This window comes from Schistocerca serialis, chromosome 8 (assembly GCF_023864345.2).
Source record: "Schistocerca serialis cubense isolate TAMUIC-IGC-003099 chromosome 8, iqSchSeri2.2, whole genome shotgun sequence".
NCBI classification, from domain to species: Eukaryota; Metazoa; Arthropoda; class Insecta; order Orthoptera; family Acrididae; genus Schistocerca; species Schistocerca serialis.
Window position 1 is genome coordinate 398,188,674 of NC_064645.1, and position 12,880 is coordinate 398,201,553.

Sequence of the window (12,880 nt, forward strand, 5' to 3'; positions counted from 1 at the left end):
GTAAAGCCTCTGGCTCAGAGGGCACGTTGACAGACGGCACTCCTTCCCCTGTGCAGAGCACCACCAGCAGACACCGAGTGAGTTCGCTGCATGCGGCGGCGCGGCGCGGCGACTGCGAGGCGCTGCGTCACCTGCTGCAGGAGGGCGCCTCGAGGCACCAGAGGGACTCACTGGGCCGGACCGCCCTCCACTTCGCTGCGGCTGAGGTGAGGACAACACCAGCACTCTCTCTACCGCTCCCGTGCAATCTGCCGTTTCGATTTATATATATATATATCTATCTATGTAACTTCATTATATGCTATGTCATGAATAGGCTAGATCGCTACTCACCGTAAAGATGGACGTTGAGTATCAGATAGGCACTTCGAAAAGGCTGTTACAAGATCGGAGAAAGCAGTCATGTGTGTAAGGTGTGCTTGCTTGCGTGAATATGTGTATGTCTTTCTTTCCAAAGAAAACGACCTTGCCGCAGTGGTAACACCGGTTCCCGTCAGACCACCAAAGGTAAGCCCTGTCCGGCTGGGCTAGAACTGAGATGGGTGATCATCCGGTCTGCCGAGCACTGTTGGCACGTGGGGTGCACTCAGCCCTTGTGAGGCAGCCTGAGGAGCTACTTGATTGAGAACTAGCGGCTCCGGTCTCGGAAAATGACATGCGGCCGGGAGAGCGGTGTGCTGACCAGATGCCCCTCCATATCCGCATCCGGTGACGCCTGTGGCCTGAGGAAGGTACGGCGGCCGGTCGGTACCGCTGGATCCGTCAAGGCATGTGGACGAGGTTTCATATTTACGTTTAAGTTCCTTTCCAAAGAAGGCTTTGGTCGAAAGCTCATATGTCGAAGTCTTTTCGTCGTTTCTGTCTCCAGCTCAACGTGCCATCTTTGTGGTGAATAGAATTCCATCCTTTTTCATAATATTGGTGATACGACAACGTTAACTTCCCTTTATTTAACCTATACATCTGCAGTACACAGAAAAGATCCATATGCTCTCAAAGACGTCCGCTTTGATATTGCCAGCTATGTAGCTAACAGCAGATAAGAGTTTCTTTTGTGGGTATTCCTTCCTACTTGTTGGAGAATGGATCTGCACGAACTTGACACCTGAATGTGGTTTTTGTCTTTATTCTCCCATAACCGTTGCACACAGTGACACTGTAATTGGTCCCAGCCATGTTCCAAATGGTTGAAATGAATGTCTGAGTTGTAGTCCACATATACAATGTCTTTACTAATACGAGTATAAAAGCAAATATTTCTATTGCTGTCTGACGACAGTGTACTGAATAACATTACATCAGTCTTTCTTTCATTTGTGGCGTAATAATTGTAGCTATTAGGAGGACTTGCAAGTAGGTGTGACAAGAGAAAGCCTTTATTTCTTATTTTTCGCTGGCCAGCAGGACAGGTGTTTAACAATGGACACGTGGAGGCAAAACTGTGAGCCTATAATGATAAGCGTAGTCCACATAGTGGTGCAGTTACGAGCGTGCAGAAAACCCCAGGTAGTAAATTATGTGACGTGTTTGCGGGAAGACTATCGACAACAAACACACTGAAGTGGATACATTTTAAAATACCAATGATCACAATATCAGCACTTATACCCCAAGCACCCTTCATATTTTACATGTTATGAACCACAATGGAATGACTGGGTAAAAGTATTTCATGGTAAAACAGAAACAGTCGGATTTCACTTTGATGCCCGAACATCAGGAAAGTGGTAGTGTCCAAAAGTAATTCCAAACACCGTAATTCATTTTCCATTGACAACAAGAACGAAAAGAAACGTTCATCAGCAGAGCGTCACACGGTCTCTGCCGAAATTCACTGTTATTGCAAAATACCCACTCCCATGCACGGTCGTCATTTTGCTACATCGACGACTGTGAGTAATCACTTCGTACATCTTCCACTTACTAAAAATGCGATCATTCCAAACCACTTCGCGTTTTTTCACTTTTTATAGGTGAATATAGGCAGCAGAACAACCAGAAAAACGGAGTTATGTTGCTTCTCTCAGTGATTGTCCTACCACTGATCTCTGCAACTGAGCTGTAATTTATTTCCTAAAATATGTGATGGCAGTGCTAGTAGTCTGTTTCATACTCTGGTGCTTTAGTTTAGTATTGCACCTGTTCTGGGAATGGTTTCGTTTATTGCTACAATGCGTTTGTACAAAGGGACCCCAGTACACAGTAGGAAAACATCTCGCTGGACAATGATGCCACAGTAGCCTTCACGAATGCGTATGCAATATGGCCACCCGGAGCGGCCGCGCGGTTTGAGGCGCTCTGTCACGGACTACGCAGCCGCTCCCGCCGGAGGTTCGAGTCCTCCCTCGGGCATGGGTGTGTGTGTTGTTCTTAGCATAATTTAATTTAAGTAGTGTGTAAGTTTACGGACCGATGACCTCTGCAGTTTGGTCCCTTAGGAATTCACACCCATTGGACGTTTATATGCAATGTGAACCTCCATGTGGCAGGTCAGCATGGTAAAGCACATAGGAGAGCAGACGCAGAAATGTGACCGAAGGCATGTATCAATAACTGCTAGATTCTGCGAGAGGAATTGTAAGCTTTTCATTATTGTGAAGTGCTCTTACAGAAAACGATGTTACCAAATGTGCACTATTAGTGTAGGGAAATAGAAACAGATGTTGCTAGAAAATAAATCAGTGGGACGACGAAGGACCTGAGTTGGCCAAAGAAACGTAAGGCCCCACAGAACTCGATTTTTTTTTTTTTTTACTTTTCGGGTGGAGAGACGAGAAAAGAAGGTATTCTGCTGTTGCGCACCTCTTTGCAGCACCTAACTTGAGGCACTTCTGCTGGAAGGTCGCCCGAGACTTTGGCACTGAGTGTAAGCAATGGCAGTCGAGCATGATCATTGCGGGAAAAAACCTGATTCAGTGTGATACGGCCACAATCGCACAGTCCGGCCACAGTTTCAGCCCAGAAATGCGGTCTTACAAGCCATTGGACTTCAGATAAAGCCTCGTAACGATACACACAAAAACACTCCTGTAAAATTCTACCTGCTACGCTTCGCAATGTCTAGGTGCCTAAGTGAAGTTTCCACTTGACTAACAACGGATGCCGCACTTCCAATCCAGCGAAACATCTCTTAGTGGACGTTCGACCGTGCGGATTTCTAACTTTTAACTGACTTATCCACTGACACATTCTGATATAAAATTCAACTAATATGCCGCTGAATTGTCCCTGGACTCAAATTTTCCTGAAGCTGTGAGTGCATGAACAGAGGAATAAAGTAACTTAAAAAGCGTTGAAGGATCTTTATGTTTCCAGCACAGTAAGATACCAGGTCAACCACATTGACAGCTCACGTTTGTTGTCTTCTCTGCTATCGGCAGAAGATGAGTTGGTGGTTTCCAAGCAGATTGATACAACAACATATTTCATTGCTAGAGAATAATACGAGCTTTGAGATTTGTTTCACAATCAATGGCTTTGCAGAAAATTTCCTCCCATTTGACTAATCAGCTATTAGTTTTAACACAACTGATATCGTATAATGTAAGCACAACTAAACAAAAACCGTCCCGTAAAAACACCTGCACTTACTTTGTTTACTGAAAGTAGAGCTGTTCGCAAGACTTATTGTTATTCGCTGGATTACAAAGACTTTTGTTCTTAGTTCGGGCTGTGAAATGGTTCGCAGACTGTTCTGTTGTTGCGGTTTCTCACGGCAAACTGGCACATACTTGACTTGGTGTTGGTCGCAGACTGGTGCGCCCAACTCACCCCTACTCTGCATCTGTTACTGACTCTTCTGACCGCAGTCTCCCAGTCCTCAATGGATTTAGCCCCAACTGCTACTGAAGTTGTCAGGTTGGCAGTTGTGTCTGCACGGCAGCCTAATATCTGATAATTTCTTCAGTGGCGACGCTGCCAGGTTCTCGTTAGACGAATGATAATATTACGAGAACAGCTAACGTATCACGCCATATTATGCTTAATGTTAGTAGGCTGAATTTTGTAAAACAGTTTTAGAGTTAGTTCTTCGTCTCTGTTTCCTTTCGCAAAATGTTCTACGATTACTGAGCTTGTGCACAGGGAAAGGTAAATATTTTCTTGCACTGAGCGCCACATACGTACAGATACGTTTTATCTGAGAGCAGGACGTGTTACTGGATCGGGCAACGTGATATCTGTTTCAGAAGATTTTTGATAAGACATAGCAGAGAGGTAGTTACTCGTTACGAAACACATTAAGGATTCTTGGAAACTTCCTCAACATGTGTGCGATATCAGCACATGAACATTTGATTGACGATACCGTACCACTTTACTTTTCATTGGAATAACACAGATCACATTCCTTATAGGAGGGCAGCAGAGCATCAGTAGAAAATCAGTCAAATGTGAAATAGACGTTTACTCGTAAGAGGCGTGATAGACTGACAGGAGCTATTTTTAATGTATTTCAGGAACAATACGTTCCCGACATAAACGTTAATTCGTACCATGTGTATGCGCATTCGTTAGTGTGTTTAACAGAGAAAATTGACTACTTACTAGACACATTTAGCTACATACTGTACCTCAGGTTTACTTTGCGTGTGTGTGTGTGTGTGTGTGTGTGTGTGTGTGTGTGTGTGTGTGTGTCTAGCGGGGGTGGGGGGGGGGGAGGGGGAGTGTGTGTGTGTGTGTTTTTGGCTGTAGTTTTGATTTACTGCTAACATTATAGAATCATACAACAGTTTAACTGTCAATGTTTGGAATATATAAACCATATCAGGTAAGACTGACAACATTTTCAGTCGTATCAACTTATTATTACAAGGAATAGCTATTTCTCGGCATACATTACCTGGCCATATCTACCTACATACATAAATGAAATATATAATTAAATCTACAGAAGAGGGGCAACATCTTGACATAGTTTAAGGAGGTCACCCAGTTTTAGGAAACGAATGTAAAGAAGAAGCTTAGCCGGTAGTAAATTAATAGAACTCTTTCTGTATATTTTCTAAAGTACTCTCATAACGAGACCTTTGAGAGAGCACACGCTGAGCAATACAGTGAGACATTGGAGAAATATCACTTGGAGCGCAACTGATACTTGAGTCTTGTAATACCATGATTAACTAAACATTTAATTGACAGTAACAACCAAGGGTATATGATGTGATTACACAGTTTCTCCTAGCGTGTTTATTTATCGAACAGTTGACGGGTGTGCTGCCGGTTCATAGCGTCCAACGCGCATAATGTTTCGCCCATCAGAAGTGTCTCCATCGTCAAGTGCGCTGACGAACTGAGTCGAACTTAGCTCCTGAGGGCGCGTGGCCGACTAATATCCACTGGCCCCGCGAGTCACTCCCTCCTTGACCCACGCCGGCGGCCGCAAATGGGCTGCTCCGGAGACGCTAGCGTCGCGTCTGTGATAGCGTTGATGTGGGTGCTCTGTTCGCACTGGTCGCTAGATCGTTTTGTTTGCTGAGAGTCTTCTTAATTAAACTCAGTGCTGGCTCCCAAGGCTTGTTAAGATTATAGACGCAATCTCGGTTGATGAGATCATCCCTGGTGCGGACTTCTATGGCCTCTCTAACGACACTGTCCCAGTATTTAGAAGTTGTGCGAAAATCCTAGTATGTTCGTACACCATCGCGTCATTCTCGGACAAACAGTGCTGACCGACCGCTGACTTGTTGGGATACATCTGTCGAGTGTGCCTCTGGTGGTCTCGGCAATGACCTTCGGCGGTGCGAACTGTCTGTTCAATATATGTCTTTCCACACTGACATGGAATGTGCTATGCGCCGGCCTTCCGCAAACCAAGACCATCTTTGGCGCTTCCCAATAATGGTAGCGTTTTATTGGGTGTGCAAAAGACAGTTTTTACTCTGTGCTTCTTCAATATGCGTCCGATTTTCCCCGATAGTGCGCCAGTTTACGGTGTAAAGGCAGTTGCTGCCTCTTCCTCCGTGACTTCTTCCACATTCACAGGTTGTACTGTTGTGGTGGGTGGAGAGGCTCCTAATCTGCCATTCTGGTTACCCGTTTTCAAAGGTGTTCCTGCTCCTGGGGTAGACTTTCTGCGGCTGTAATGGTGCGCGCCCTTTCTACCAGCGTTTTTGGCACCCATTCCTCTTCGGAGGCAGGTGACAGCTGTATACATTCCAACACTGGTCAATATGCATTTTCTTCCAGAACGCACCGTGTCTCAGGGTGCCACCAGCTCATCTCTTGATCATGACGTCCAAGAATGGTAATCTACCTTCTGATTCGGACTCCACAGTGAATTAGATGTTGGGATTATGGAGTTCAAATGTTTAAGGAAGTCAAGAAGTTTGTCCGTTCCTTGTTGCCAGATGACGAACGTGCCATCCATATACCGAAAAAAATACGTGCGTTTCTATTCGGATGACGCGAGGACTTCCTCTTCTAAGGACCCATACACAAATCCGCGACCACAGGCGAGAGTGGGCTTCTCACTGCGACTCCTTTCATTTGTTCGTGGTATTCTCCATCAAACAGAAAATACGTGGAGGTCAGGACATGCCTGGAAAAATCGTTGGTCATCTAGTCAAATTTCTAAGTTACAAGCTGTAGGGACTTTCGTAGAGGTACCCTGGTGAACACACGAAACGACATCAAAACTTATCACGATATCTGAGTCTTTCACCCTGAAATTGAGGCGTTTTACAAAATGCACTGAATTGCGAATATGGTGAGTGCATTTACCACATAAGGGCTTGGATTCCCGTCAGTTATTTCTCCAGTAAATACGTACGTGCCCTAAAGTTGCTGACGATGGAACGTAACGCCGCCCCATTTTTATGGACCTTTCGGACTCAATTACGTCTTGGTGGTACAGGTCTTTGAGGTAACAGTTTCTTTGCGACTCCCTCTGGTAAATCCGTGTCCTTGAGAAGAGCGCTAGTCTTGTTCCCCACTTTTTTTCTGTGGTCATATTTGACCTTCGTGTAGGAGTCGTCATCTATCAGGCTTTTCGTCTTCTCAATGTTGTCCTTGTGAGAAAGAATAACAGTAGCGCTGCCTTTGTCAAGCCGGCCGGTGTGGCTGTGCGGTTCTAGGCGCTTCAGTCTGGAACCGCGTGACCGCTACGGTCGCAGGTTCGAATCCTGCCTCGGGCATGGATGTGAGTGATGTCCTTAGGTTAGTTAGGTTTAAGTAGTTCTAAGTTCTAGGGGACTGATGACCACAGATGTTAAGTCCCATAATGCTCAGAGCCATTTGAACTATTTTTGTCTTTGTCGTCAAGTAAGACAACAATCTCAGGGCACTCTTTTATGTACCTAATAGCCGCCCTTTCTCTGCTGATAATGTTCGACTTCGAACGGGTAATTCTTATCAGACTACAGCATGCTACACGACGTACTTCTTCGGCTGCTTCAGGCCGTATTCGCGCCACAGCCCGTTCAATTTCGCTGACGATGGCCGCGACCGAACTGAGGGGTGGGATCGAATTTAAGCCCCTTCTCCAGAACTGACGCCGTACCGTCACTCAGGTTCACGTCACTCAGATCGATCAGCATATTGCACGGTGCCTCCAGCGATGGTTTGTCAGAAATATGAACAAGCAGATGGAGTCGCAATGAGCACCCCACTCTCGCCCATGATCGCGAATTTGTATATGTAGTACTTCCTCGGAAATAACAGCCTGAATGATTTCCGAGGTAACGCTTCCTCGTTCCTCTCTGCTGTGTCCAAGATTTTCAGATTTTCCGAAGTATTACCCGGTTATCCTTCCGACCCCGCTACAATACCGGCAAGCCGTCGCTGTATTGTCAACGCTCAGGTGCCCCGACTGTCCGTCTTGGCTACTTCCTGTGTCAAGCAGGACCAACACACCTGTGCGGGCTTTTCCACCCAAGGCTTCAGTTACACCTGCCGTTTCATTTCCACTGGCGTTCTAGCGTCTACTAGTAGAGCCAATCATTCATTACGCCGTTGTGATAATAGACACTCCATTTCTTTTCACACAATGGGCGTTAACAGCTATTTACAAGGTGTACGTGACAATGTCAGTCTTCTTTAAATATTCATATACACAATGTACGACCTATCAAATGATACCTAATTCCGGTTGTAAATCACGGCAAAGTATGTAGATGAGTACTTGTAAGGTGCGAAATTATAGACACTTTACAACCTATCTTCATATGAAGAGAAAAACGACAGAGTAGGAGGTTACATCTGCTCAAGAGACTAAGCATGTCGAAACAACTATTTCTCAGAAGTGGTACCACTTTAAGGAAATACAGACTTTTAGACTTCTGAAGGTCCACCTGCTAAAGATGTTTCCCTAATTTGTTTAGGTCGCAATTGATATTAAACGATTTTGGTAATCGGCGTGCCGTATAAGTTTGCTGCTGTATCAGTGGACTTCTAGCGAAATAACGTAATGACAGGTTTAGAAGGTTTCTGAGCTTGACTTTCCTATGAAAAGAAAGGAAGTAGGTAGGTACTTTGTTGTAAACATCGACGAAAAGCAAAACTAACATGCACAGTTAGAAATCGTCTGCCAGAGAGGCATTAAAATCTTGAGCAAAATAGCAACAATTGGTCAAACAATATTTCAGCTGCGACTCCGTCCGTCACTCGTTATTTTAATGCCTAGGTAGCAGAATTCCTTAACTTCCTCTACTTCGTGACCATCAATCCCGATATTAACTTTTTCGCTGTTATCATTTCTATTACTTCTCGTTACCTTCGTCTATCTGCGATTAGTCTCAATCCATACTCTGTACTCATCAGACTGTTCATTTCATTCAGCAGATCGTGTAATTCTTTTTCACTTTCAATCAGGATAGCAATATCACCAGCGAATCGTATCATTGATGTCCTTTCACCTTTAGATTTAATTCCAGTCCTGAACCTTTCTTTTATTTCCATCATTGCTTGCTCGATGTACAGATTGAACTGTAGGGGCTAAAGACTACATCCATGTCTTACACCGTTTTTAATACGAGCAGTTCGTTCTTGGTCGTCCACTCTTATTATTCCCTCTTGGATGTTGTACATATTGTATATGACCCGTCTCTACCTATAGCTTACCCATATTTTTCTCAGAATTTCTAACATCTTGCGCCATTTTACATTGTGAAACGCTTTTTCCAGGTCGACAAATCCTATGAACGTGTCTTGATTTTTCTTTAGTCTTCCTCGCATTATTAACCGCAACGTCAGAATTGCCTTCTTCGTGCCTTTTCCTTTCTTAAACCGAAACTGATCGTCATCTAGAGCATGCTCAATTTTCTTTTCCATTCTTCTGTACATTATTCTTGTCAGCAACTTGGATGCATGAGCTGTTAAGCTGATTGTGCGATAATTCTCCCACTTGTCAGCTCTTGCCGTCTTCGGAATTGTGTGGATGATGTCTTTCAGAAAGCCAGATGGTATGTCGCCAGACTCATACATTCCACACATCAACGTGAATAGTCATTTTCTTGCCACTTCCCCAACGACTTTAGAAATTCTGATGGAATGTTATCTATTCCTTCTGCCTTACATGATCTTAAGTCCTCCACAGATCTTTTAAATTCTGATTCTAATACCGGGTCCCCTATCTCTTCTAAATCGACTCCTGAAATGGAAATGAACGTTTGGCGTCATTGGCCGGGAGGCCCCTTGCGGGGCAGGTCCGGCCGCGTTGGTGCAGGTCTTATTACATTCGATGTCACATTGGGTGGCCTGCGTGCCGGATGGGGATGAAATGATGATGAAGACAACACAACACAACACTCAGTCCGTGAGCGGAGAAATCTCAGGCCCAGCCGGGGACTGAACCCGGGCCCGTAGGACGGCAATCCATCACGCTGACCACTCAACGATCGGGGCGACTCCTGTTTCTTCTTCTGTCACATCAGACAAATCTTCCCCCTCATAGAGACTTTCAATGTTTTCTTCCCATCTATCCGCTCTCCCGTCTGCATTTAACAGTGGAATTCCCGTTGCACTCTTAATGTTATCACCCTTGCTTTTAATGTCACCGAAGGTTGTTTTGATTTTCCGGTATGCTGACTCATTCCTACCGACAATCATTTCTTTTTAGATTTCTTCACATTTTTCATGCAGTGATTTTGTCTTAAATTCCCTGTACTTTCTGTTTATACTCTTTCCACCTATCCGATCTCTCCTCTGCATTTAACAGTGGAATTCCCGTTACTATCTTAATATTACCAATCTTGCTTTTAATTTCACCGAAGGCTATTTTGACTTTCCTATACGCTGAATGAGTCCTTCCGACAGTCATATCTTTTGCTATTTCTTCAAATTTTTCGTCCAGCCATTTCATCTTAACTTCCCTCCACTTACTGTTCATTTTCTTTCTCAATGACTTATATTTCTGTATTCCGGAATTTTCCTTCACATTATTATACTTTCTTCTTTCATCGATCACCTGAAGAATTTCTTCTGTTACCCATCTTTTCTTCGCAGTTACTTTCTTTGTACCTATGTTTTTCTGTCCAACTCCTGTGACGGCTCTTTTTAAGGATGTCCATTCCTCTTCAACTGTACTGCATACTGATCTGTTCCTTATTGCTGTGTATATAGCCTCAGAAATCTTCAAGGCTACCTCGTCACTACTTCCGTATCCTGTTCCTTTGGGTATTGGTTCTTCCTGACTTTTAAACTTCAGCATACTCTTCGTCACTACTATACTATCATCTGAGTCTATATCTACTCCTGTATATGCCTGTCTGATCATGATGTAATCTAACTGGAATCTTCCCGTATCACCTGGCCTTTTCCAAATATATCTCCTCTTCTTGTGATTCTTGAACAGAGTATTTGCTGCTAGCAGCTGAAGTTTATTACAGAACTCTATCTTTCTCCTCTCTCATTCCTTTCCCAAGCCCATATTCTCCTGTAACATTTTCTTCTACTCCTTCCCCTACAACTTCATTCCAGTCCCCCATGACTATTAGATTTTCATCTCCCTTTACATACTGTATTACCCTTTCAATATCCTCATACACTTTCGCTATCTTTTCATCTTCAGCTTGCGACGTCGGCATGTATACCTGAATTATCGTTGTTGGTGTTGGTTTGCTGTCAATTCTGATAAGAATAACCCTATCTCTGAACTGTTCACACTAACACACTCTCTGCCCTATCTTCAATCGAGTACATAGGGATATCATCGAACGACAACTCCAGCATCATCCACAAAAAGCGTTAACCACCCCTGTTTTGACCGACAAAGTGCTACAGGCGTGGAACGCCATGCCACAAACTGACGTCTGGCCTCCGTACAACACAGTGCATGCACGTCTGTATGCTTGAATTAAACATCTGGCGGTTTCACCGATTATTAATGTGCCAGAATTTCACATTTACAATGGCTTACTTTGCACTTGCATTAAAATGTAATCTTGCAATATTACCAGTGTTAAATATGTTACCAAGACAAATGTATTCCTGAAATTTTATTAATTTTCATCAATTATTTTTTTGGCTTTTCTTCCAACAGCATATTTTAACATAATTTTAAATGTATAATTCAGCGTCATGGTGCTGAAGGGGAAAAATCGACATAAAATATCTACATAAAAACATTTATTAAAGAAATGGAAATAATTTGCAAGCTCCTTTTTGTCATCTGTCGCTCAAAGATATATGCTAATCCGGAATCCAGAGGGGACATGTTGCTGGATCACAAATTTTGTGGTTTATAACTCTGGACTACACTACTATACACTACATTATACAGTCATACACTACACCACACTGCACTACTGTACTTGATATAAGAACCGAGCTAGATTCCTACTTTGTCTGGCCGGCCGGTGTGGCCGAGCGGTTCTAGGCGCTACAGTCTGGAACCGCACGACCGCTACGGTCGCAGGTTCGAATCCTGCCTCGGGCATGGATGTGTGTGATGTCCTTAGGTTAGTTAGGTTTAAGTAGTTCTAAGTTCTAGGGGACTGATGACCACAGCAGTTAAGTCCCATAGTGCTTAGAGCCATTTGAACCTACTTTGTCTGCATAGTTAGCCCCCCAGTATGCTGAGATACAGTTCAGGATTCACAGAGCCTCTGCTGCTGTGACACCCACGATGTAGAGATAGGGAGGCGGTTGTCAGGATTCAGGAAATCCTTACTGGTCTTCCCCAAGGCCAATCGCCTCACTGCTTCCGGAAGGTTGTTGTAAGTCGATGTTCTGCAGTCGCATGCCACGTTACCATGACGTATGATCTCTTGTTTGTTGTCACTCCACCATGTAGGCCTGCAGTTCATAACCCGATATTTTAGCTGTCAGCGAGTTCCAATTATGCCACAGTTCCTCATACCTTGTTATGTTATAGACTGTAGAATTACGAATTACTTCCCTGTCCCGATTTATTTCATCTTGTCTAATGGCAACATACCCAGATTATATGGTATGAGAATCCGGTTGACCACATTCGCAAATATTTGTGGTGCGTTGTCACATTTTCAGCAAGCAACTGAAATTTCGACGATGTCCCGATAGATAGTGTATAGGTCCCATGGTCTGAAGGAATGTGACACTCTTTTTTTGGTTTTATTCTGGGAAGGAAGTGGTAAATTCTTCTCCCAGTTTTTGCCTCGTCCCAGATTTATGGCGGTTCCTTATTCGATGTGGCTCTTGTTCCCAGTATCTCCTTTAACTTACTACACTACTGGCCATTAAAATTGCTACACCAAGAAGAAATGCAGATGATAAACGGGTATTCATTGGACAGATATATTACACTAGAACTGATATGTGATTACATTTTCACGTAATTTGGGTGCATAGATCCTGAGAAATCAGTACCCAGAACAACCATCTCTGGCCGTAATAACGGCCTTGATGCGCCTTGGCATTGAGCCAAACAGACCTTGGATGGCGTGTTGTACAGGTACAGCCGCCC

At 44.0% G+C, this 12,880-nt stretch overlaps 1 protein-coding gene across 1 annotated transcript in view; it reads left to right on the forward strand.

Annotated features, from left to right (window-relative positions):
- The window catches only part of LOC126417033 (ankyrin repeat domain-containing protein 65-like), a 71,786-nt gene that overhangs the window by 25,183 nt on the left and 33,723 nt on the right, over window positions 1-12,880 (forward strand). Inside the window, exon 2 of the mRNA XM_050084924.1 lies at window positions 57-206. Coding sequence (XP_049940881.1) covers window positions 57-206 — 150 coding nt within the window. The remainder of the gene's footprint in view (window positions 1-56; window positions 207-12,880) is intronic.